General features: G+C 50.4%; 1 protein-coding gene across 2 annotated transcripts in view; it reads right to left on the minus strand.

Annotated features, from left to right (window-relative positions):
- Positions 1-3359: 3359 nt before the first annotated feature.
- Positions 3360-26116, minus strand: part of MUC13 (mucin 13, cell surface associated) — a 28241-nt gene continuing 5484 nt past the window's right edge. Inside the window, exons 2-12 of one of the 2 annotated variants that reach the window (XM_008266761.5) lie at positions 23249-25297; positions 20692-20814; positions 18736-18842; positions 17416-17471; positions 14265-14431; positions 11993-12118; positions 11557-11680; positions 10918-10955; positions 9253-9337; positions 5557-5758; positions 3360-4497 (exon numbers count right to left, since the gene is read on the minus strand). In XM_008266761.5, coding sequence (XP_008264983.4) covers positions 5557-5758; positions 9253-9337; positions 10918-10955; positions 11557-11680; positions 11993-12118; positions 14265-14431; positions 17416-17471; positions 18736-18842; positions 20692-20814; positions 23249-25297 — 3077 coding nt within the window. In that variant the 3' untranslated portion in view covers positions 3360-4497. Of the gene's footprint in view, positions 4503-5556; positions 5759-9252; positions 9338-10917; positions 10956-11556; positions 11681-11992; positions 12119-14264; positions 14432-17415; positions 17472-18735; positions 18843-20691; positions 20815-23248; positions 25298-26116 lie in introns of both variants that reach the window. The other variant, XM_008266760.5, reaches the window with a different exon arrangement.

Genomic DNA, 26116 nt, shown 5'->3' on the forward strand with positions numbered 1-26116 from the left:
CAAGCAGAAGGATATAGCGCCACCTACTGGTTGCATACATTGCCCAGTAGCTAGGAGCGGACCAGAGTAGGAGGATTCAGGGGCAGAGCTACCCCAAAGATTTAAGTCCTAAGAGGTTTAGTGTTGATGCCACATGGACGCCTGAGCACTTCTCCATAGGGAGGGTTAGAAGACATTGAATCATCCCGTGCCCAGTGGACTGCTGGTTTCTAAATTCGGGGAAGTGTGGAAAAATGACGTGACCTGAAATTTGACCACTGACCTAGAGCACTAGCATTGCTGCAAAGCTGAAGCCCCAGGCTCAGGCCTGTCCAACACCCATGAAGTGTTCTGGGACGGGGGCCAGCCAGCCTTGCACAACCCCAACGGGCAACTGAGCTTTGCTGCAGTCAGGGCAGCACCCCATCCCCAGCTGGCTTCACCCACAGTGGGCCCGAGGATTCTGTCTGTGGAGAGCCAGCAGGATGACATTACAGGCTTCTGTCCTATGCTAGCTTGCGCCTAGAAGGGGTAGCCCCCAGGGTTGGAGGAGCCCCTGTAGGAGAGTCCACTTCCTTTGAAAAACCCAGCTTTACTGAGATATAATTGACACGCGATGAGCAGTACCTGTGCACAGTGTACCATTCGACAAGTTCTGGTGTCTGTGTACACCGATGAGACCATTGTCACACAACAGGCAATGAGTGGATCCTCCACAGATGAGCTGAACAGGCCCGTTTCACATCCCCGTTTCTCATTCACTTAATACTCATTCTACGCCAGCCCTGTGCTAGGTGAAGAGGAGCAGGCTCTTCTCCAGGTAACCTGTGACAGGACCCTGCTGGCACTTCTGCTCAGAGCACTGGGGGGAGAGGAGAGGGATTCGGGAAGGCTGGCTGGAGGAGGTGACAGTCCAGCTGACCTAGACAGACGGAGGCGTTTATGAGGTGCTGTGGTCTAAATGTGTGGGGGCCCCCAGGTTTCACCATAACACCCCTGTGATGGTGTGGGAGGCGGGGCCTTGGGGGACATGAGTACGGAGCCCTCCGGGGTGAGATTCGTGCCCTTAAAACAGAGGCCCTGAGAGACCCCGTACCCCTCCAACCTGCGTGACTGCATGGACAGGAATGGGTCTTCGCTAGACACCAGACTTGTTGCAGCCTGACCTTGGCCCCCACGGCCTCCAGAACTGCAAGAAGTCAACTTCTGCTGTCTGGAGGCCCCCAAAGCCACAGTGGTTTGTGGGTGCCGCCCGTGCTGACCGGAGCAATGGCAGCTGAGGGAAAGGCATGGTCCACGTGGAGGGAGACATAGAGGTGGTGGTGCTTGGGGAACAGCAGGTCTGGCCAGCGTGTTAGTAGGGGCAGGAGGCAGCAGCCATGTGAGCAGGGATGATTACGTATCAAGGAATCTGGCTTCAGAATATAAGCCCCATTCTTTCAGGGGAGAACCCCTTAGAGCATTTCAACAAGGGAGTCCCATGATCAGATTTCGTCTTTTAAGTTCACCCTGACAGCCCTCCAGAGGTTCCTGGACAGTCGGCTAGAAAATCTTTGCACAGCTACCCACCACCGGCATCCTGCTGGTTCAAGTCTCAGCTTCTCCACATTCAATCCAGCTCCCTGCTAATGCACCTGGAAAAACAGCAGACGATGGCCCAAGTACTTGGGTCCCTGCCACCCAAGTGGGAGACCTTGGTTCCTGGGTTTGGCCTGGTTCAGCCCCAATCATTATAGCCATTTGGGGAGTAAACCAGCTAGTGGAATATCTCTCTCAGTATGTCTCTCCCTCTCTCTGTCACTCTGCCTTTCAAATAACAATGAATAAATCTTTTTTTAAAAAAAATATTTGCATAGGTATCAACAAACAGAAATGAACGGGTCCCAGGCCATATTACAGGAAACTCCAAAGCAGCTTTGAATGCAACAGCCCTTTCCTTCAATATCTCACAAGAACGTGTTTAGGAGACGTCCTGTTATCCTACCAATAGCAATGGAAGTCTCTGAAGAATGGCTCAGGACTTTCGATAGGAGCTGGAATGCTGAGGCTCAGAGGGGCACCATGGCTGTGGGGCTCCATGGAAACACGGTTCAAATAGCCCACTGCTAGTACGGGATCCACACCATCTATAAGTAGAAGGCAGTAGCATGCAGGGCAGAAACGAGGTACAGTGGGAATGGAACTCTGCAGCCGTTCACTAATCAGTTGATGGCTGTTGTCTTTCCTGTCGGCATAAACAGCTCACAAAAGTGTGTTTCTTTTATACTATTTACCTCCTGGCCTTGAGAACACAAGTGTAGGCATGAACAGCCTCAGTGTGGGTGATTTCAGCTGCAAATAACAGGGAACAAACAGCAAAGGCAAGTCCAGAGGCTTCTGGGCGGATCTGATGGAGGCTCCAGCTCTGTAACTCTGGGATTGACTCGGCTCTGCCTTCCTCCACGTGTCAGCTCTGTCCTCAGGAAAACTGAAGCAATTCAAGGGCATAGCATCCCCAAGATCTTTCCAGGAGGCTTTCTTCCCTCAAGCCTCCTACCAAAGTGTGGGCTTTATTTTTATTGTAGCCACTTAGTTCATGTGCATCACCTTAAGTCACTCAGGGCTGCAAGGGCAGATGGGAGTGCACTGACCAGCATGGGCCAACCCAAGCCAACCTTGGAAACTAGGAGTTGGATCAGTCTCATCCAAAATGCTTAGCTGCTTCCTAGGAGAGGTGTTGGCCAGAGTCCCACAGAAAGACACAATGGATAGGCGATGCCTACAGATAGACAAAGGGGGAGGGGGTTGTCAATGTGCTTATGGCAGAAGTCCCACAGTGAGCCGTGTGCACATCAGACACCTGGGGATGCTGGCAGAGCGACTTCCAGGCCAAGTCCAAACGCCTCAGAAGCAAAGAAGCCCAGGTGGGCAGCTGCTGGCCTGAGCCAAAGACCAGCTCCGGAGTCCCAACGTCCAACACAGCCATCAGACACATCCCAGCTCTCAGAGCGGGGGACCAATTCACCTTCCCTATTCATTCTCTGCAGGCCCCCAGCTGATTGGAAGGCAGGGCTCACCCTGCCCCGCCCACCCACTCAGGTGCACACACTAACCTTGCTTGGACACACCGTCACAGATATACCCAATAGAGCGTTTTTTCAGGTTTCCACGCATTCCTGAATCTTGTCAAGTTCACACCCAAAGTTAACCATTACACAGGAGGAGGGGGACATGAGTAGCGGGAGGGAAGAGGTGCCTACCATTGTGGGTGATCCAGCAGCCCCCCCACGAGGACAGCAGATGCCAGTCACTTGGGTGTGTCACATGTCATGTGCTAACTGAAATAAGACTCACTGCTATGTGCGCTACCAAAAGCTCCCAACATGAGAAGGGACACCATCTATCAAAGACATTTTATTGCATTCACATCCAAGAACACATAACAATGGCAATGAATAAAAATATCTTGCACAGGGACCAGACATTAGGCGTAAACAAGGACACTCATAACATTTTGTAAAGCATGTGCTGGGCGTGGTTGCCCCCACTCTTGGGTGGGTGTGGTGGGGGAGTTACAATGAAGCCTCTGTCTCCAGGGGAGGCTGGGCCCCAGTGACGCCCCTCTGGAAGCAGCCTGCTGAGCTTGGACACCGGGACACCTCCCTTCTCCTTCCTCCCCACACCCGGCACTCACTCCCTCTCCCACCCTCGGCCAAAGGGAACATCAGCAACGTCAAAGGTGCCGAAGGAGCTCCTGGCTGGAGTTCCTGCTTGCACAGCTTCTCCCAGGCCCCGAGTCCTGAGGAGGGCATGAATCAGAAGAAAGGCCTGCCCGCTCCTGGGAGAAGGGTCAACGCAGGGGAGGAGGTGGACCCCGGCGGCTGCCCCCTCTCCTCATCCTGCCCCTCCCATGGACCAGCACTTTAAGCCTATCTAGTACCAGATGCCTAATTAACATCAAAAAGTTCCTGGCCGTCCAGTCGGTGCTCCTACAAAGGCTGTCTCTAGGGTGAGGCTAGGTTGCAAGCTCCTGGCAGTATCAGGGTAGCCAAAATCCCTTGACCGGAGGGCTAGACGTAGGAGCCCTACCTTACCTTATCACAGTGAGCCATGGAAGAAGATGGCAATTCTTGTCCCCGCGGCACTCTGGGCCGCTCACCCGTGGGCTATCAATGTGGGTCAGGCACAGGCTCCTCCCAGGAGTGACCCACACCAAGGCCTGTCCTCTGGACGGGACATGGTTACCGCAGCCCAGTAGGAGGAAAGACCAAAGCACTGTCTCAGGAGTCCACACAGACTGGAGAAAAGCAGCGACCTCACAAGTGCTGAGAGTGTCCATGTGCCTTTAATTCTGCAGATTCTTATTCGGGAAGCATTCGGGAAGCAAGCCATACTCCTAGCGCTCACAACTTCCATTCAGAGAGGCTGGCGGACGGGGTGGGAGAGAGATCCTGCAGGCCACGATTCACCAGGTCTCACCTCTCCACCAAACAGCAGCTCAGGCACTGGGCCAGGTACATGGACGACTCCAAAGTTCTACTGTTCTAGACAGAGAGAGCAAGCGAGCGAGAAGACTGTTAGAAAAGAAATATTCCAACAGAAACCTATGAGAAAACTTAGATCCCTAAGTTATTAACATTACTTAGTTAACACAATGTGCTTTCTTCGGCTTTCCCCCTTACTCTCCCTTGCCTGGCCTCTCTGCTGTTTCTGACCTGGCCACTTTCTCCCCTGGCCTCTCCTTCAGCCACCTCTCACCGGCTCCCTCTTCTCAACACCGGCCTACATGATCCAGTAAGAACCTGCTGAGTGGAAGCTTTTTCCCCTGAAAGTCCTCGGAGTGAAATAAAGCGTTACCAGCCTCACTTGCTTTATCTCTTGAGAAACTGGCCGAGTTACCCTGCAGTCTGGCTGTGCCTTTACGCAGCCCCACTGGGAAGGAGGCCACAGAGACCTGGTCACATTCTGCATCCTTCCTTGGGCCTGGCCCCTTAAACAGCCTGGGAATTGTCATCACAGTCACTGGGGTCCTATTCCTAGAGGCCTGCAATTTAAGGAACCTTAAGGGCACATAAAGCAAGCTGATCTTTCTGCAGACAGGAAGCAGAAGGCCAGGGAGAGGAAGTGATGCGTCTAAAGTCACCCTGGGGGCCGGCACCATGGAACCGCGGGTTAAAGCCCTGACCTTCAGCGCACGCAGGCACCCCATATGGGCACCGGTTTAAGTCCCAGCTGCTCCACTTCTGACCCAGCGTCCTGCTGATGGCCTGGGAAAGCAGCAGAGGATGACCCAAGTGCTTGAGCCCCTGCACCCACGTGGGAGGCCCAGAAGAAGTTCCTGGTTCCTGGCTTTGGCCTGGCCCTGTCCCAGCCATTGTGGCCATTTGGGGAGCAAACCTGCGGATGGAAGACCTCTCTCACCCTCCTCCTTCATCTTTCTCTTTTGTTTAAAAAGCAAAGACGCCTATGCAGCCTGGAGAAGCTACAGGAGCTGAGGTCCCCAGCCCACCCTGAAGAGCTAACTGGAGGCCCACGGTAGTTCGAGCAGGGTAACCTCTCGGGTCTGCACAGGGCTTCTGGGACAGGCCCATGGCTCACCTAGTAGTCGGGGAAGGGTAGGCCCCTCTGGTTTGCGTAGGGGTTTTGTGGCTGAACGCTGCGGGGGGGCCCTGTCCTGGCTTTGGGGAACAGACTCCCATCAGCACCCATGTTGATGAACCCCGTCTGCTGCAGCTTCAGGCTCTGAAAGTCGTTGTCAATCAGATTCTGCTCTTCTATGTTCTTCCTTTTGTTCTTGGATCTGTAACCAGGAACAGGAATTAGGATCTGACAGCGACACCCATTTTCCCCGATACAAATGTTCATGTTCTTTTTAAAAATGTTTTCAAATGTAAGCCATTTCAAATTTACAGGTAAGTTAACAAAAAACATTACACACAGAGCTCCCACGAACCCATCACACAGAGTCCAAACCAGTTAAGCAGAAGTTGCAGATTGATGCGCCATTACCCATAATACGTCATGATGCCACGCAGGGTAGTTGCCCTGAATTTCAGGACAGTCTCCTCATAAGCTCTGTGCGACCACAGGACCAGGATATGAATGCTGACCCAGCGTTACCATCCATCCCACAGCCTCGCTGAACTTTTGCTAGTAATGTTAGTATTGCATTCTTTTTATTCATTTTTTGATGTTCTTTTAAAAAATTGATTTTCATTTTATTTGAAAGGCAGAGATTGAGATCACCCATCGACTCACTTACTTCCTAAATGCTTGCAACTGCTGGGGCAAGGCCAGGCTGAAGCCAAGAGCCAGGAAGTCTGCCTGGGTCTCCCATGAAGCCGGCAGGGATCAAATATTTGAGCCCTCACCTGCTGCCTCTCAGGGTGTGCACTAGTAGGAAGCTGGAGAGGGAGTGGAGCTGGGACTTGCACTGGGTGTCCCATGCCATCTTAACCACTACCCAAACGCCTGCCCCAGTGTTGTATTCTCAGGTGTGCTTTTGAATTTTTTTTATGAGAGACAACAGAAGTCAGGGAGAAAGATGATTGATGACACAGTTTTTCACTCGCGCCAAGTCAATGTCTACAGAAGCACCCCCGTGTGTAAAATGAGTCCAGGGCACAAAGGCCTCGGAAGAAGAAACAGGGTTCCCGGGCTTTGCTGTGCCCCCGCCAGGGTCCCGAGCCTATTCAAAGCCAAGGGGGAAGTGCTACAGACAAGAGAGGGAGGGACGCATCTCCCCAGGGAGGTCTGCTGCTGATGTTGCCTGGCCCCAGACAAGGTCCTGGGTGGTGGCTGTGGGGGTGGGCCAGCCCCAGGGTGCCAGTTACTGTGCCTGAGTCACACTGGGGCTGTCACTCATGCTGTGACCCTGATGGCCAGTACAGCCCATGACAGCACTCTTGCCCAAGGTCATTGAGGAGAGACTTCCTTACCCTTTGACCTGGGCGAGAAAATTAAAATTCCTCATTTATTCCCAGAGTCCCAAACTGGGCTGGGCTAAGGGCAGACCTGGCTCAAGATCCCACAGCAACGCCTGAGGCCCCTGAAGTCCCGGGACCACGAGCCAGTCCCCCCGAGAGCAGAGGGCACAGCCCTGCCCCACGGCCAGGCACGTTCTGGCTCCCCGTCCCAGAAAGTGGGAAATCAGGGGCCAAGGGTGCTCACACACCCATTTCTTGCCTTTGCTTCCTCACAATTAAGTCTGGGGACAAAGTTAGGATGAAAATGCAGTAAAAGGAAAAAAAGAAGACTAAGCAAAATAGTTTAGGAGCTGAAAATCTGTTTATCTTCTCACATTATAGAGAGAAAATACCCATTTTGCCAAAAGATAAGGCATGAGCTAAATGTTAGAAAGAGCAGCTTGTTGGGGCTGGCATTTGGGCACAGCAGAGTAAGCTACCACCTCAACCGCCTGCAATGCCGGCATCTCACATGGGCACTGGTTTGAGTCTTAGCTGCTCCACTTCTGATCCAGCTGCCTGCTAATACTCCTTGGAAAGCAGCAGAGGATGGCCCAAGTCTTTGGGCCCCTGCACTCATGAGGGAGACCCAGAGAAGTTCCTGGCTCCTGGCTTTGGAGTGGCTCAGCTCTGACCATTGTGGCCATTTGGGGAGTGAATCAGTGGATGGAAGACCTCTATTACTGTTTCTCACTATTTCTATCTCTCTCTGTAACTCTTTCAAATAAATAAGATAAATATTTAAAAAAAGAAAGAAAACACTTTAAAAAAGAAAGAAAACAAAAGGAAAAGCAGCTTGTTTTTATCGAAGTGGAACCCCATTGGCACCTGTAGAATGGAAAAGAGATGCCAGCATTCCTGTCCCTGGTAATGGGAAGCACTCTGACACAGCTAATATCTGATGAAAAAATAAGTCTTCCTCCCTTAAGAGAGGAGAACTTAAAGCACCCAGCCGAGAAATAGTCATGTTTTAGGGGTGGTATTGTGGCATAGTAGGTAAAACCACCGCCTGCAACTCTGGCTTCCCATATGCCTACTGGTTCTAATCCCAGATGCTCCACTTCCGATGCAGCTCCCTGCTCCTGGCTGGGAAAGCAGTGGAAGATGGTACAAGTGCTTGGGCCCCTGCCACCCGTGTAGGAGACCCAGATGAAGCTCCTGGCTTCAGCCTGCCTCAGCCCCGGCCGTTAAGGCCATCTGGGAAGTAAACCAGTGGATGGAAGAGCTCTCTCTCCCCCTCTCTCTGTAATTCTTTCAAATAAATAAATAAATCTTTAATTTTTTTTTTAATCTAGAGGTTGGTTTTAGACCTCTTGTAGCAGCGGCACAGGCAGACAAGTAGCTGGAGGAGATTATGTTTGACGGAGCCAGTGGAGTTCAACACTGCCAACCAGGCGTTTGCAACCAGAAGCCAGCAGCAGTCACACAGCAGAGCTCAGCAAAGGTGAATGTCGGCACAAGCGTTTAAGACAAGGACACACACGTTATGTCTATACTATCATTCAAAGAGCCAGAAAATAATCTGGGACGATATGTTCCTGAAAACTGAATTAAAAGGTGTTAGTTTTGGTGGAAAAATGTTTGAAATCCATGCAAACCTGGGGTCTTCACAAAGTTTGTGGGAAATCCGTATTGTGGCATAATCAGACACGGGATTTCAAACTATTTTTGCACCAAAATACTTTTTTTTTTTAATTTGACAGGTAGAGTTATAGACAGTGAGAGAGAGAGACAGAGAGAGGTCTTCTGTCCGCTGGTTCACTCCCCAAATGGCTGCAACAGCTGGAGCTGCACCGATCCAAAGCCAGGAGTCAGGAGCTTCTTCCTGGTCTCCCATGTGGGTGCAGGGGCCCAAGCATTTGGGACATCCTCCGCTGCCCTCCTGGGCCACAGCAGATAGCTGGACTGGAAGAGGAACAACTGAGACTAGAACCCGCACCCATATGGGATGCTGGCGCCACAGGGAGAGGATTAACCAAGTGAGCCACAGTGCCAGTCCCAAATACGTTTATGTTTTAACTCTATTTTTCCATGAGTTTTTTGAAGCACCCTCATATATGCCAAAAGTGTTAGTTGCTTCAACATGGTAAGTTTTGTAGGTGATTTCACATTCTTTATCATTCCACATCTCTCCATTTCGTCCACCACTGTGTCCAGCTCATATAATCACAAGACAAGGAATGCAAGAAAAAACATCAATGTAACGTTACTAAAGGGGCCTCCTCTATGTCCCCAGTCCTGTCCAGGAGTGGCTGGGTGCATCTGGAAACTAAAACATCTTGCTGGCCGTGCTGTGCCCCAGGAAGGGGCCCCTTTTCCCACTGCGTACCTTGTGCAGCAGATCACCGCGACCACCAGGCTGAGGATGAGGACAGCGGCAATGGTGCCCACGATAGTGAGAACCAGCTGAAACGCTAGGAGAGAAAAGAGTCGGAATGGCTCTAGTGCACAGGTGCGTGCGTCCCCAGTGACTCCTGGCTCTCTGGATGATCAGCTCTGGCCGCTGCTCCCTCTGGGGCCAGGCGAGGTACCAGGGTCTACTACTAACTGAGTCTCTAGATGTCAGTGAGAAGCAGCAGCCTCAGATAAAAGATGCCAACTGGGGGCGGGGTGGGGCTACGCAGCAGGGTCTGTCTTGGCTATGTGAGGACTGGGATCTCCGCCAAGGACCTCAGCTGCCTTGACTGCCTTCCACGTCTTACCTTCCTGATAAACTAGAGGAGCCAGGCTGCCGCTCACTTTGTCTCTAAGGATGTGGAGACCCACTCTGCCCCGCCCAGCACTGCTGACACTGACATGTAGCTCTGAGGTGCCCGTCAGTGTGACCCACACACGGAATTCCAAACACCGGGAGGAAGAACAAAGTGACCTAGCTCAGTAACAATTCTTCTATCGAATTTTACCTGTGGAAATGACATTTTGGATGCATTGGGTTAAATAAAATGTTATTAAAGTCAAGGTTCCTATTTCTTTTTACTTTTAGAATTTGCTTTTCTAAAATGTACCATGGACCACACAGCTCACACTAGTCTTCCATTGCACAACACTGCTGTGGATGAGAACGCCACAAATGCCTCCTCCAACCTGGGTGCAGGAGACCACAGTCCATTAGGTCTGGGAAACACTTGCGAGGTCATCTGTTCCCGACCTCTCGTTTTACAGGTGTGGAAACTCAGCAGCTCCATCCTCGCGACAAGTCACAGCGGAAACCACGAGCGTCTCTCCTTACTGTCTGGGTGGCCAGAGGCTGACTGTATTGCTTCCTTTTAGTTTACTATATAGATTTTTGAAATATAGAATTATCTACAATTTAAAGTTAATATTATCCCAGTCTGGTGTGGATGGGATATGGGATGGGACAAAGAACCTAAATTTGCAACAACACATCCTAAACCAGGAAACGGCTCTTAGATTTTAGTATGAGGGAAATTTCAAAAAGTTCATAAAAAATGGAATTAGAATATATGCTTATTTTGGTGCAAAAAACTTTGAAATTCATGCTCATGTAGGGTCTTCAAAATTCATGGAATATGTGTATTATGGATAAGCTATGTATAAATTTAGAAATTTTTTTCACCAAAATAAGCTTATTTTTTCATTCAATTTTTCCAGGAAACTTTTGAAGTACTCTTGTATTTAAATGTCCGGTTTCTACATCTGCTCTCCATAATCATCTAACTCCTTTTTTATACTTTCTAGTAGCAGGGAATGCATATTTCAGCCAATGTAGAAAATCAATGTTAGGGCACCCGGCCCATTCCTTGGGCTGAGTTTCGTTGTGTTTGATGCCAGAGCTGCTGCTGCTATGGGCATGAGATGGCCTGACCCAGAAGACAAATCGCAAGTACATGTTCTGTCTTTATGATGGAAGACAGAGACTTTGGGTGAGGGTAGGGGGTAGGGGTGGAAACTAGACAGGATTTTCAGTGTGGCCACTGTTTAACATTCTCCCATGTTTCACAACTTGTTTATAAAACAAGACTTTGATACTCACGGTCCTTGCAGTCCACTCCGCTGTAGCCAAATGCACACCTAAAACACAGCGAGCAGGAGGTCGTGTCACAGAGCCCCTGCACGGGGCAGGTCGAGTTCCCGCCCCACCTCCCTTCTGTCTCCATCCCCCTTCCTTCCTGCCCTCCCTGGCTCCTGCTCCTGTTTCCTGTGCTCCTTACACTCCCGTTGTCCCAGGAGAGCAGCTTCCAGTGGCTCTGGAAGGCTGGGAAGGTTTACGGTCCCAACAGCTCTCGTTGGCCACTGCCAGAACACTGCAGCCTCCGAGCTCCTGGAAGATCTGGCAGCTCAGGGCGAAGATGAACCCAAGAGGTGTGGAGCCGAGCAGGACCCTTCTCAGCGGGTGACGCCACACAGCTCTGCCACTTGTTTGCCACCCTGTTCCCTCAATGGAACATGGGAGCTAATAGGCACCCCATAGTGTCATTGCATGATAGGTGTTACCTAATAGTGTTCCTGGGACCTGGAGATTGCTCAGACTGTCAAAGGTGGTGCGGAAGAGGAGGGAGAGGAGGAGCTACCCCTCCTGACCCATGCCAGCCGACCAACCTCCTCACTCTAAACCTGTCTATGTGTGGCAAGCTCCAGCTGGGGCGAGACAAACACGGAGTGGCATCCTTACTTTTCACAGCTCCCTCTGCCATCATCCTTGTAGCCCGGCAGGCAGGTGCAGCTGGGGCTCTGGTCCTCCTGGGTCATTAAGCATTGCTTATTGTTCTCAGCATTGCAGTCGTCGGGACACTTCGCTTTAAAACAGAGTGATTGCTCAGTCATTTTCAGAAACAACCTCTCCAACCCCAAAGGGACACATGACAGAAGGCCATTTTTGTCACATTGCTATCCCTAAGAGAAATGTGGCGCTCACTGGCTCCACAAATGACACCTGCATTGAAGTTGTCTACCCAGCCCTGGTCAGGGTCCGATCCCCCCATTGTACGGGTTAAGCCAAGATCTACAGCACTCAGGTTCGTGGAAACTGGAGCAGGAGAGTTTGCATCTTACTTAGGCAGAAGGTGTGGGAGTTCTAACGAACATTCAGCAGCAGGTGGAACACTTACCAAGACAAAAACCCACGAGAGGGTTGGGTCTGCCCAGTCCATCTTTACATACACATGACAAGCCATCACTGCAATCATCTTGATCATTTTGCTTTACACAGCCATAATAGTCACAGAGATCTTGCCCTAAGTGAGGCACAAAGAGTTCAAGAACACATTCAGCAAGACAATGTGCGTGAGGTAATTTGTGAAAGCAACTGCTCCATTGTTATTCTACTGCCTTTCAATATGTGTTTTAACAAAAGAGAATGGGGAAAGGGGGCACTGTGGTATAGTGGGCTAAGTCTCTGCCTTGGCACTGGCATCCCATATGGGCGCCAGTTCTAGTCCTGGCTGCTCCTCTTCCAATCCAGCTCTCTGCTATGGCCTAGGAAAGCAGTAGAAGATGGCCCAATTGCTTGGGCCCCTGCACCTGTGTGGGAGACCTGGAAGAAGCTCCTGGCTTCAGATTGGCACAGCAATGGCCATTGCAGCCATTTGGGGAGTGAACCAGCAAATAGAAGATCTTTCTCTCCGTCTCTCCCTCTCTTTGTCTGTAACTCTACCTCTCAAATAAACAAAACCTTTTTTTTAAAAAAAGAGAAAATCTGGGATTCTGAAATCAAGTTCTCCAATCCTCTCTTCAATGACTATTTCTTTATTCAGCTGATTCAGTGCAATTAGATTCAAGTTCAAGATCCCTCTTGGGTTAAAGCCCTGGCCTGCAGTGTTGGCATCCCATATGGGCGCCAGTTCGAGTTCCGGCTGTTCTACTTCCGATCCAGTTCTCTGCCATGGCCTGGGAAAGCAGCAGAAGATGGCCCAAGTCCTTGGGCCCCTGCACCCACGTGGGAAACCTGGGAGAAGCTTCTGGCTCCTGGCTTCAGATCAGCTCAGCTCTGGCCGCCATTGCGGTCATTTGGGGAATGAAACAGTGGGTGGAAGACCTCTTTCTCTCTCTCTCTCTCTCTGGGTCTACCTCTCTCTTTAACTCTGTCTTTCAAATAAATAAAATGAATCTTTAAAAAAGAAAAGAAAAAAAAAAGATCCCTCTTGTACCTGTCTCTGTGCTATATTACAAGTGACTTAGAAACTGTATCACTTTTGGGTATTCTCTTTGTAGAGTTATAGCAACCAAATCACAATTCAGCACAAGATTTGTGGTCCAGACTCAAAAAACAATGAAAATTCAGTGCCCCACGTAGCTAAAGATAGGTGGGTGTCGGGCACAGTAGACTAAGCCACCACCGGCAACACCAGCATCCCATAGGGTTGCTGGTTCAAGTCCAGGTGCTCCATTTCTGATCCAGCTCCCTGCTAATGGCCTGAGAAAGCAGTGGAAGCGCCCTCATAAACTGTGGCTCAACAGAGACTTCCGGATTTGGCAACCAGGATGGAATACCAGCTGTGCCACACCTCCACCCAAACAGTCCCTGCTGGTCACCTCTGGGGTGAGTGGCGTCTGATGCTGGTGGTGGAGGGTTGACGGAGGTCATGGCATCAATGTATTCACGAGTCTCTGGGTCCATGGTCTTTGGTGGGGCCTAGCCACCCCGTGCTACGTCACACAAGTCGCCGCAGCTTCCAGGACACTTGTAAATACAACCTAAGCAGAGACTTGAGAAGCCCTTGTGCACTGGACCACACCCTCTTGCTGCCCCTGAAACTCTTTAGGCTGGTCTGCTGCAGGGGGAGACTCGGTGGGGCAGAGACCACCCATCCAGCTGTGCTGTCCCCAGGGACCCAGCAGATGCGGGCAGCACTTAAGCCAGTCCAGCAGGAGTCAGGCAAGCCTGGCCTAGGCTGCTAGAATTTACCAGCTAAGCCCAGTCCAAACTTACAGAATTATGAGGTGGAAATAAATAAGCTGTAGCAGTTTTAGGCCACTAGGTTTCCGGATGCTTTGCAAGACTGCAAACACCAATTGTTGCAGCTACAGGCAGGCTTGTGCATCAGGCTGCAGAGCAGGCAGCACAGCTGAAGCCTTCTATAATCACTTGCAAAGCTGTGACTTGGTGCAAAGCCCTCCTTTCCTCGTCTTTGTGCAGAAATGATTGGTTTGATCATCTACATTTTCCAAGAGAGGAACAAACTGATCAGTTTGATGATTTGGAAGGTGGCTGGAAAGGAGGAGAAGGCAGGTGGGGAAGGAAAGAGAAGAACAAATTCTCTAAAAGGAAAGCTGAAGACAGCTGCCCACTCAATTCTGCAGTTATTGCTCCCTTCCATATAATTGGGAGGTTTTTTAAAAGCAGGTAGTTTAGGTAACCCTTGAGTAAAATTTAATACTTACCACTATATGTCGCAATGATATCTGAGTTGGCAATTGCGGCTTCAATTGCATTGGACACAGTACTTGCATTTGCGCTTGAATTTTGAGAGAAAATGTTTATTACTTTCACATGGACAGCGTCGTTACCAGCACGCACCTCAGATCTTGCTGACAGAGAAGGGGATGTGCTAAAAATAAAAATGAATGTGTCACTTGATGAGCTGAACTGAAGGGTCAACAGATACACATTCCAGCAGTCACTCAGCAGATCTCCCAGCTCTAGTCCTGCCCCCGACCCTCTGCCCCATCTCCACAGCTGAGGTCCAAATATGGAGGCCAGGGCTGCAGGAAGGTCTCTGGGGACTGAGTTAGCAGATGGAAGATCTCTCTTCTCTCTCTTCCTGTCACTCTGCCTTACAAATAAATGCATCTTTTAAGAAGTATAGAAGGGACCGGCGCTGTGGCTCAGTGGGTTAAAGCCCTGGCCTGAGTGCCAGCATCCCATATGGGCACTGGTTCTAGTCCCTGCTGCTCCTCTTCCCATCCAGCTCTCTGCTATGGCCTGGGAAAGCAGTAGAAGATGGTCCAAGTGCTTGGGCCCCTGCACCTGTGAGGGAGACCCAGAAGAAGCTCCTGGCTTCGGATCGGCTCAGCTCTGGCCATTACGGCCATCTAGGGAGTGAACCAGTAGATGGAAGACCTCTTTCTCTGTCTCTACCTCTCTCTCTGTAACTCTGCCTTTCAAATAAATAAATAAATCTTAAAAAAAAAAAAGAGGTACAGAAGCTTGAAAATATAGCTGGCTATTAAAGAAATGCTTATAGCCATGTTGGGTCCTCAGAGCAATCAAGAAAATCCAAAACAAGAGCCAAACTCCATTCCTAGGAACAATCACCTCAAAAGGGAGTCTGAAAAGTGAAATGGGATTTTAGAATTTTCATTTAAAATTCTCTATCATAATTAATTCATGCTAGGGTTTGGGGAGTGGCAATGGAATGGATAAGGCAGTGAGAAAAGGGTACACAATACATATTTTTCTATATTGGTTAAAAAAATATCCAGAATTCTATAGGACAATTTGGCACTGGGGCTACCAAATAAAATGCCATCCATAATGCATTCCTTCACTCAGTCAAAGAAACCACCAGCTTGCACTCTACTTTGGGAAGCAAGGAAAGGATGGTGCCACAGTGTACTTGCGTGTAAATGACCTCAACGCTAGAGTCGGAGTCAGAGAGACCCAAGCCAGACACTGATCATCTCTACCTATCTTTTTGTGGCCCACGACCAGTCATGGTTTCTCCAAGCCTGACTTTCCTCTTCTGCCCAATTAGAGGTTCGGGAGAGAGAAATTCCGAGGACCCTTCTAATTCCAGCACTTGTGCAGCAGGGAGAGAGTTGGGGACTAGGAGGAGGGAGAGAAGCTCCGCGGGAACCTCGGAAGCGTCCTGCTAGGTGGGAGCCGAGCCCATCTGCCCTGCAGCGGCCCCGCCCCGGAGCTAGGGAGGCACTTCCCCTCCCTGCCCTGGGCACACAGGGACTGGTTTGCTGCAAACACCCTTGGCTCCCTTCTAGGAGGAACTCTTTAAGAATAAAAGGAGACCACGGTTTTGGGGACCCCCACAGCCAGCTCTCCATCACTCTGCGGGTCCCAGAATCTGGAAAGGAACAGACTGGTGTTGAAGTCCACAATGTCCTGGGGAATTTCACAAACAAGATCTCATTGGCTCCTTCATGGGTTCCGAGGAAGTTGGCCAGATCACCCCACTACTCAGACGGAGCACCAAGTGTCCAGAGAGGTTAGCGCTCCTCTCTGGCCACACAGCAAAGAGGTGCCAAGGCCAGGGCTGAAGCACGGCTTTGCCTGGCTTCTCTGCAACCTGCACAGTATCCCCTGTGCACCGACTGGCTGTTGTCCATGAAACCAAACCTAAAACCTTGAAATCACTCACAGTCCTCCAGCCACTCTCTGCTGCATCCCTCCAGCTCTGGAGCCTCTGAGCTTGGGGCCAGGCTGCTGCTTGCCGCCTACCCCTCACCATGCAGGTACCTCCTGGCTGCCAATCAGACTTGCCCCTCATTCAAGACCAAGTTGGGAACTCACCACCTCTAGGACATCATCTATGACATTTTATACAGCTACAAACACACATGCACACACACACACACACACACACAGAGCCATCCCTGGGTATCCATGAGAGATTGGTTCTAGAACCCCCATGGCCAACAAAATCTCAACATCTTTATAAAGTGTCACAGTATTTGCATATAGCCTACTCAGTCCTCCTGGATTGCTTACAATATCAGATGCAGCCTGAAGGCTATGGGAACAGTCGTTACACTGTATCGTTAGCAGATAATGACAAGGGGAAAAGTCTGCATGCATGTGTTCAGTACAGACATAGTTGCTTTTAAAAAATTTTTTTTGATGCATGGTTGTTAAGTCCATGGCTGCAGAACCCATGGATGTGGAAGGCTGACTATGCAGGCATGTAGCTAATCTTACTCCACAAAGGACTTAATGTGCCATGGCAAAACTCACAACATAAATATTGCCTTAGGCTACACCTCCGCCCATCTAGTGCATTCTTTCCTCAGGCGGAGAACCTGCATGTTAACCTGCTTCAGAGAGGGCTGAGGAGGAGGAGCCTCTGTGTCCCTAAGTAGCACCCATGCTTGTCACTGCATGGAGAATAGCTCAATTAGTGGTGTTCTGACTGCACCAGGAGCTCTCCTGGCCTGCGGCAGCCAGGTGCGGGTGTTCTTTTTCCCTCACTCCCTGCCCTGAGGCAAGGAATGGCTATGAGCCCTTCTTTTTCCTTTTGCCCCACGATATATATATTCTAGGAGTTGGCGGCAGTGTGGTTCGCAGCCAAGGAATCAGCCAAAACCCCGACCCAGACGCCACGCTGGACCACACGCACGAGCTGCTGAGTAGCCAACCACAGCCCACAGCTGGCCATCCCCAGGCCACACCCTGCCCAGCCAGGCTGAAGTGCTTGTGCCAGCAGAGGCAGGCCCAGGCGCACAGTCCCCTCTCAAAGCTCAGAACGGCCACCTCTTCCGGACTTGGGAATGCTACAGCAGGGCTTGGTGTTCCTCAGGCGACCCAGAAGTTAGACAAACATGCCAGGCCTCCAAAGCACCCCGCCAGCCCGAGTCAACTCACCTTACTTTCAGAATTACAGTCTGTCCATAATCAGCATTGGTGAACACATCTCGAAACTGTGGAGGAGAAAAGATTTCGTAACACGTTGAAAAAAACTTTTTAAAGGTGATTTTCTAGGTTTCAGCATGAATTTCTAACCTCATTTATTAAATACACACGATATATTACAACAAATTATTCGTTCTTCACATGCATTCTAATGCTTTTCAGTACTCTCTGCCGGGACATATTAGGAGTTGGATGGTAGAAGTCAGAGTTGTCCAGGAAAAGGAAGGAAGCTTAAAACGCTCAGCCCACCCATGATCATGTTCTTAAAAATAAGGTGATACAGCTTCTTAAGTTTGGCCTCAAACAGATAAATCTTTAAAAGAAAAATCCTTAAACTTTCTTGTCCATTTTAAACCATGTTAATAGCATTATATAGGGGCCAGCATCCTATATGGGTGCCAGTTCGAGTTCTGGCTGCTCCACTTCAGATCCAGCTCCCGGCTAACGCACCTGAGGAAGCAGCAGAAAGATGGCCCAACCAATGGGCTCCTGCACCCTTGTCAGAAGCTCCTGGCTCTTGGCTCTGGTCTGGCCCAGCTGTGATCATGGTGGCTATTTGAGGAGTGAACCAGCAAATGAAAGACCTCTCTCTCTTTCCTTTTCTCCCTGTATCTCTAATAATCTTAAAAAATAATAATAATAACAGCCGGTGCCGCAGCTCACTTGGCTAATCCTCTGCCTGAGGTACCAGCACATCGGGTTCTAGTCTCAGTTGGGGCGCCGGATTCTGTCCCAGCTGCTTCTCTTCCAGTCCAGCTCTCTGCTGTGGCCTGGGAACGCAGTGGAGGATGGCCCAAGTCCTTGGGCCCTGCACCCGCATGGGAGACCAGGAAGAAGCACCTGGTTCCTGGCTTCTGATTGGCACAGTGCACTGGCCTTAGCGGCCATTTGGGGGGTGAACCAACGGAAGGAAGACCTTTCTCTCTGTCTCTCTCTCTCTCTCTCACTGTCTAAATCTGCCTGTCAAAAATAAATAAATATAAATAACATGTAACAATGGGCACAGGGAGAGGCAAAGAATGACAGGGCCCTCTGCCATGCCAGGAGCTCTGCCTCCAGGTGCAAGCCCACAGGAATGTACAGGGTACCAGGGAAGGAGGCTGGGCATTTGGGAAGACCCGGGTCCAGGGGGCTCAAGGTAGCTATTGTCTACCACACTGTAGGGCTGCATTTCACTATGTGAACACCTGGTACTTCCCAGCCAGGGTGCACCACACTGCAGCTCAGTGGGACAAGATGTCGATTCCAAAAGGAAGGAAGGGGAATACTTACAAACTCGGTAACAGTGGCGTGTAAGTTTTGATACGCTGCAGAGTTCTTATCTTCAAAGTCAGGTGTGTTTGCGACATTTACCGTGACCTCTCCAGGGAATGTTTTTCCTGAAAAGTCAAGCAGAATCTTTTTGTACAATTTCATGTAAAGAGGATCATTTCCATTTTGTTCTAAAAGAGATCATTGTTTTAAAGTTCTCAACATTGTACGATTATAAAAGACTAGAAATACAACAAATCATTACCCATAATCCACCCAACCTTTTTGACATTGGTTTATTTCTCTGTCTTTGCTCTCTGTTCATAGCTTACACTGTTAAAACTCTGCTTATATCACGTATCTTTTTATTCACTATTACATGATAAGCATTTTGCCAAATCATTGCCTACTCTTTATAACCATCATTTTTGAAGGTTGCACAATATTAAATGAAGTAAACATCCCTTTGTTGACAGAATCATTTTTTGTTGTTGGACTTACTACTTCCAATGACTTAAAAGGTAGAGAATTCTAGTTCTGTACTTGGGATCATCTACTTAGGGTGGATCCTCAAAAAAGAGAGTATTAGTGCTGGGAATATGAACTTTTCATTAAGCCCTAACCCCTGTGGGCAATGGAACGCATCCATTTCCTGTACAATTAGTCTGCTCCGGCACAGCATTCATCAGGGGAAAAGTGTGGATTTCAGAATCACAGAGGCCCCGGACCTGCACAGCAGCCACATGATCTGATGGGAAAAGCTTCATGCTGCAAGGGATAACTTCATTGCGACAAAACAGCACAGTTGCTGTGTGCTTAGTAAACATTTATAAAATTTGAAATAAAACAAAATTAGAAAATGATACTTTATCTTATGATTTTAACTTTTTTTTTTTTTGACAGGCAGAGTTAGTGAGAGAGAAAGAGAAAGGTTTTCCTTTTCCATTGGTTCACCCCACAAATGGCCACTACGGCTGGTGCCTGCGCCCATCCGAAGCCAAGAGCCAGGTGCTTCCTCTTGGTCTCCCGTGTGGGTGCAGGGCCCAAGGACTTGGGCCATCCTTCACTGCGTTCCCAGGCCACAGCAGAGAGCTGGCCTGGAAGAGGAGCAGCTGGGACAGAACCGGGGCCCCAACCGGGACTAGAACCCAGAGTGCCGGCGCTGCAGGTGGAGAATTAGCCTAGTGAGCTGCGGTACTGGCACGATTTTAACTTTGTAATAGCCCTTTGAATAAGAAATAATGCCAGGGCTGGTGCTGTGGCATAGCTGGAAAGTTGCTGCCTACAGTGCCAGCATTCCATATTGGTGCCAGTTCAAGTCCCAGCTGCTTGTCTTCCAATCTAGCTCTCTGCTAGTGCACCTGGGACAGCAGAAGATGGTGCAAATACTTGGGCCCCTGCACCTGCGTGGGAGACCCTGGAGAAGCTCCTGGCTCCTGGCTTTGGATCAGCCCAGTTTCAGCTATTGTGGCTATCTGGGGAGTGAACCAGCAGATGGAAGACCTTTCCCTCTGTCTCTCCCTCTCTCTGTCTATAACTCTACCTCTCAAATAAATAAGTAACTCTTTAAAAAATAAAAAAAAAGAAAGTGTATCTTTAAAAAAAAAAAAGAAAGAAAGCAGGGTGTGCTATTAATGTGGGCACATCCCCTGAGGGAGAAGTGCACCCAGGGCGGAAGACCAGGTCCCCAGCACATCACCCTTGGTCGCAGCGTCTCCTGTCTCCTGACTCCTCTGTGTGGTTCTCAGGTGCACGCAGCCTCTCTACACCCTCAGGACTCGCTCACAAACTGGCCCCCCCTCCTCGCGCCTGAGGCTTCAGCGGGACAAAGGCAGAGACTTTTCAACACCTCATTGCACTACGCTGCCCCAACTTCCCTCCTAATAATCTGCAGTTTCTTTTTGCCATCATTTTCGGTTTCTCCTCCCCTTTAGATGTGAGAGACAGCTCTGTCATGGTTCATCCCGTGTCACTCACCTTTCATGCATGTTGGTGAGTGATAGTAATATCCTTCAGGACACAGGCAAAAATGCCTATCATACAAGGCCACACATGAAGAACTACCATCACAGGGATTGTCTCTGCAAGGATTTCTAGGACCTTAGGTGGGGCAAAAAGAGATTATAAATTTGCAGAAATGACAACACCTGGAAGCATATTTTTCAATGGGGCCCCTCCAACCCCCCAGGTTGTGTTACTCCACAGTGTGCCCTAAGAACTAGAAACCAACACACACTTTCATATGTCTTAGGGAGTTTGTTGCAGAAATTCTAGAGCTGAGTCTCTTTCAACAGTAGAGGTCAGAGCTGGGTGGACGAGAACCCGCTCAGGGGAAAAAAAATGTGGAGGCCTCTGATTCCATGGAGTCAGGAATCTTCCAACCCCCAAGGACCCTCCATAACCTTGATGGCTGGTCTTCTAACACCACTGGAGAGAAGGTCTTATTTTTTCTTATAAGAAGTTCTGAATAATGTTCCTAGACAGAAGGGCAGCTAAGAAGCACCTCAAAGAAAGGAGATGTCACTTTCTGGTTGCCATGCACAGAATACTCATTCCTGAAGAAAGGGGAAAGCTTAGCAAAAAACAGAATGTGGATTAGCCCCACAAGGGCAGAGAGGAGGTCATGGGGGTCACTGTAGCCTCTGGCTTTCTGAGTGATCGAGTTGAACAGGGAAAATAAAACTGCAATGGCTGCCACATCACCGGCTGAGACTCCTGGGGCGGACAGAGTTCAGCATCTTCCCTCTCCAAGAGCTGACGGGACTGGGGGAGGGAAGTTCAGGGCTGGAGCCTGCTGAGTCATTTGCTTCAGCTCCGTCAAATGAAGTGGTTTTGAGTCTTGATTCCAGAGTTGCTTAAGTGGGTGACCACCTTAAGAGTTATCTTAAGAGTCTTACAAACCTAGATGTAGACCCCGATGATCTGGAAAATTCTAGAGAAGAAATTGAGTGCAGCTTCCCTCTGGAAGACACCAAAGAACTCTTGGTGTGCTTTCCCTTGAGCAATGAAGAACAGGCTCACAGCTCACTGCAGCCGGGAACTGGTTAACAGGATATCACAGCTGGAAGGGATTTGCTGATCTGCCCCATGCCCCACAGCTGGTGGTAGGGCCAGGCCTCGGGAAGGCGGCCTTATTCTGAGAGTGTCTGGGAGGCAGCCGTGACCTGGACACGCTCCCTTTCCTGGTGCTAGTGGAGCTGATTGTGTAACTGCATCCGTCTGACCGAGGCTTCAGAGCGGTCCCTTCAGATTTGAAAGAAGATTTGACACAGGCTTTGGGCTATTTGCTTAACCGTGTATTTCTAAGATCTGTCCAAGAACACTGGGGCAGAGCTCAGAGGTGTGTGTGAGAGACACCAGCTCCATCTCACTGCCCTCACCTCCTCGTCTGAGCAGGACCTGTGTTATCTACATTCCCAAGCTCTTAGGTTTGAGGATTCTTCTAGACCAGGGATTGGCAAACCGTGGCTCATGCATATCTAACCAAACTTCTGTTTCTGTAAATAAAGTTTTATTGGAACACAGCCAGGTTCATTCATTTGTATGTTGACGATGGCTGCTATTAAAAAATGACAGTAGATCACTGGCAACAGACTCTAAGTAGCCCGTAAGACCTGAGATAGTATTCAGTCTCCACTGATAAAGTTTGCGGGGCTCTGTTTTAGAACAGACTTAGGGAAAAGACACAACTGGTTTGTGTTTCAATAACTCAACTCGAGATTAATTGTTTTTAGATAATATTCCCAAAAGATGTGTCCTTTGGACAATGGCCCTTGTCCTGCCTAGGACCGGCTTGAGCACTGCTATTGTTTGGTTTTTGTTCCTTCAGGCCTGAATTCCATGAGTTGGTTCATGTTCCAAACTGTGATCAGCCATCGTCTTAACCTTAGGGTAGACCAGGGAGCTGGGCCAGTCGAGTGGAGAGTCAGTGCTCAGTTAGACCTGTTCTCAGAGACACTGACCTATTTCTAGAAGTCCGCTAGTTAGAGGGAAGAGAGAAAAGGTGGCGCTCACAAAATGAACACTGGGGAATAGTTTGGGGTGGGATGGGTGGGAAGGAAAGGAGAGCAGAACTGAAGTAATGGTTCAAGGTCATTGCCACCACTGCTAGCCTTTGTGACTCAGAGTGTAAGTCCACCATACACATCCATGAACTCCTCTCCTATTGCACCGGAACACCCCCACCTGCTGGCCTGCACTTGGTGAGCAACCTGAGGAACCGCCTCTCACCTGTGGTTCCGCTGTTTGGGCTGCTGGCAGTCACTGACGTCACAGGGCCCAGCAGAGGTAGGGAACTTTCTTTTCTGCCAAGGGCCATTTGAGTTTAAAAGTGGGCCATTCAAAATTATCAACTTAAAAATCAGAGGGCTCCAGACTTACTGAATTTGGAATCCCACCCGAGCCTGCCTTGGCAAGACCGCACCAAATGATTGCCTGGGCTGCATGTTCGCCACCCGGGTACAGTCCCCTGAGGAATGTGCTTTGCTGATGTGAGTACTGGGAGGTGGGGAAACAGTTGTGGTTGATACATTACCAGCAGTTGTGCTGCTAACAGTTGTAGCCTTTGTGGAGTTGTCGGGGTTCGTGGGGTTGCCGGGGCCTGGGACCGGAGGAGCGGGGTTTGTGGTGTTGTCGGGGTTCGTGGTGTTGTCGGGATTGGTGGAGTTGTCAGGGTCTGGTACCGGAGGAGCAGGGTTTGTGGTGTTGTCAGGGTTCGTGGTGTTGTCGGGATTGGTGGAGTTGTCGGGGTTTGTGGGGTTGCCGGGGCCTGGGACCGGAGGAGCGGGGTTTGTGGTGTTGTCGGGGTTCGTGGTGTTGTCGGGGTTTGTGGAGTTGTCAGGGTCTGGTACCGGAGGAGCGGGGTTTGTGGTGTTGTCAGGGTTCGTGGTGTTGTCGGGGTTTGTGGGATTGTCAGGGTCTGGTACCGGAGGAGCGGGGTTTGTGGTGTTGTCGGGGTTCGTGGTGTTGTCGGGGTTTGTGGGGTTGTCAGGGTCTGGTACCGGAGGAGCAGGGTTTGTGGTGTTGTCAGGATTTGTGGTGTTGTCGGGATTGGTGGAGTTGTCGGGGTTTGTGGGGTTGCCGGGGCCTGGGACCGGAGGAGCGGGGTTTGTGGTGTTGTCGGGGTTCGTGGTGTTGTCGGGGTTTGTGGGGTTGTCAGGGTCTGGTACCGGAGGAGCAGGGTTTGTGGTGTTGTCAGGGTTCGTAGTGTTGTCGGGATTGGTGGAGTTGTCGGGGTTTGTGGGGTTGCCGGGGCCTGGGACCGGAGGAGCGGGGTTTGTGGTGTTGTCGGGGTTCGTGGGGTTGTCGGGGTTTGTGGGATTGTCAGGGTCTGGTACCGGAGGAGCAGGGTTTGTGGTGTTGTCAGGATTTGTGGTGTTGTCGGGATTGGTGGAGTTGTCGGGGTTTGTGGGGTTGCCGGGGCCTGGGACCGGAGGAGCGGGGTTTGTGGTGTTGTCAGGGTTTGTGGAGTTGTCAGGGTTTGTGGGGTTGTCGGGGTTTGTGGGGTTGTCAGGGTCTGGTACCGGAGGAGCAGGGTTTGTGGTGTTGTCAGGGTTCGTGGTGTTGTCGGGATTGGTGGAGTTGTCGGGGTTTGTGGGGTTGCCGGGGCCTGGGACCGGAGGAGCAGGGTTTGTGGTGTTGTCAGGGTTTGTGGAGTTGTCAGGGTTTGTGGGGTTGTCGGGGTTTGTGGGGTTGTCAGGGTCTGGTACCGGAGGAGCAGGGTTTGTGGTGTTGTCAGGGTTCGTGGTGTTGTCGGGGTTGGTGGAGTTGTCGGGGTTCGTGGAGCTGCTGGGGCCTGGGACCGGAGGAGTGGGGTTGGTGGTGTTGTCGGGGTTGGTGGAGTTGTCGGGGTTTGTGGGATTGTCAGGGTCTGGTACCGGAGGAGCGGGGTTTGTGGTGTTGTCGGGGTTCGTGGTGTTGTCGGGGTTTGTGGGATTGTCAGGGTCTGGTACCGGAGGAGCGGGGTTTGTGGTGTTGTCGGGATTGGTGGAGTTGTCGGGGTTTGTGGGGTTGTCAGGGTCTGGTACCGGAGGAGCGGGGTTTGTGGTGTTGTCAGGATTTGTGGTGTTGTCGGGATTGGTGGAGTTGGGGTTTGTGGGGTTGCCGGGGCCTGGGACCGGAGGAGCGGGGTTTGTGGTGTTGTCAGGGTTTGTGGAGTTGTCAGGGTTTGTGGGGTTGTCGGGGTTTGTGGGGTTGTCAGGGTCTGGTACCGGAGGAGCAGGGTTTGTGGTGTTGTCAGGGTTCGTGGTGTTGTCGGGATTGGTGGAGTTGTCGGGGTTTGTGGGGTTGCCGGGGCCTGGGACCGGAGGAGCGGGGTTCGTGGAGTTGTCAGGGTTCGTGGTGTTGTCGGGGTTTGTGGGGTTGTCAGGGTCTGGTACCGGAGGAGAGGGGTTTGTGGTGTTGTTGGGGTTTTTGGTGTTGTCAGGGTTCGTGGTGTTGTCGGGGTCCGTGGAGTTGCCAGGATCTCTGGTGTTGCCGGGGCCCAGGCCAGAAGGAGAGGAGTCCATGATGACAGCCATGGAGTTTCGGGAACCAGCTATACTTGTTGGGTTGCTAGCTGCAGCCATGCTGTTTTGGTTGATGGCTGGAAAAACAAAGATACCAAGTTTCAGAAGGCAATACCTTGAATAAATAGTGTCAGTTACTATTACTTAACACCAACTAGTAATCAACTGAGTCAAATGAATGTATATGACTTTTTAAAAAGATTTATTTATTTATTTATTTGAAAGGCAGAGAGTCAGAGACTGGGGCGGGGTCCATCTATTGATGCGCTCCCTAAATGGCCACAACAGCTGGGGCTGCGCCATGCTGAAGCCAGGAGCCTGGAACTCCAACCTTGTCTCCCACCTGGGTGGAAGGGGCTCAAGCACTTGGACCACCTTCCCCTGCTTTCCCAAGTGCCTTAGCAAGGAGCTGGATCAGAAGTGGAGCGGCTGGGACTCAAATCAGTGGCGCCACAATGCTGGCCCTTATGACTATCTTAAAAATGAAAACACATGACTACTGCAAAACATACACAGAAAAACCTGCAACAAATAAAACTAAAAATTAAACAGATAAAACTGAAGGGTGTTTATTGAGAAACATGAGAAATAGAGTTAATGCTTATTAAGATAAGTACCAAGACTGAGACGAGTGCCTCCAGTTGCAGAGCTGCAGGTCTAGACTTCCTGTTCCTTAGAGGAGACAACGGGGCGACGCCACAAAGCGAGACTGGTGCCCGTGCTGCAGTTAAGATGCTGCTTGGGGCGCCCACATCCCCAGTCAGAGCACATGGGTTCTCCCACGCCAGCTTCCTGCCCACGCACTCCCTGTGAGGAAGCAGGTCGGGGTCCAAATACTGGGGTCACTCCCACCCACGTGGGAGACCAGATTGAGTCTGGGCCTCTGACTTCTGACT

This window comes from Oryctolagus cuniculus, chromosome 4 (assembly GCF_051225735.1).
Source record: "Oryctolagus cuniculus isolate XC-2025 breed Fujian yellow rabbit chromosome 4, ASM5122573v1, whole genome shotgun sequence".
In the NCBI taxonomy this organism is placed as follows: Eukaryota; Metazoa; Chordata; class Mammalia; order Lagomorpha; family Leporidae; genus Oryctolagus; species Oryctolagus cuniculus.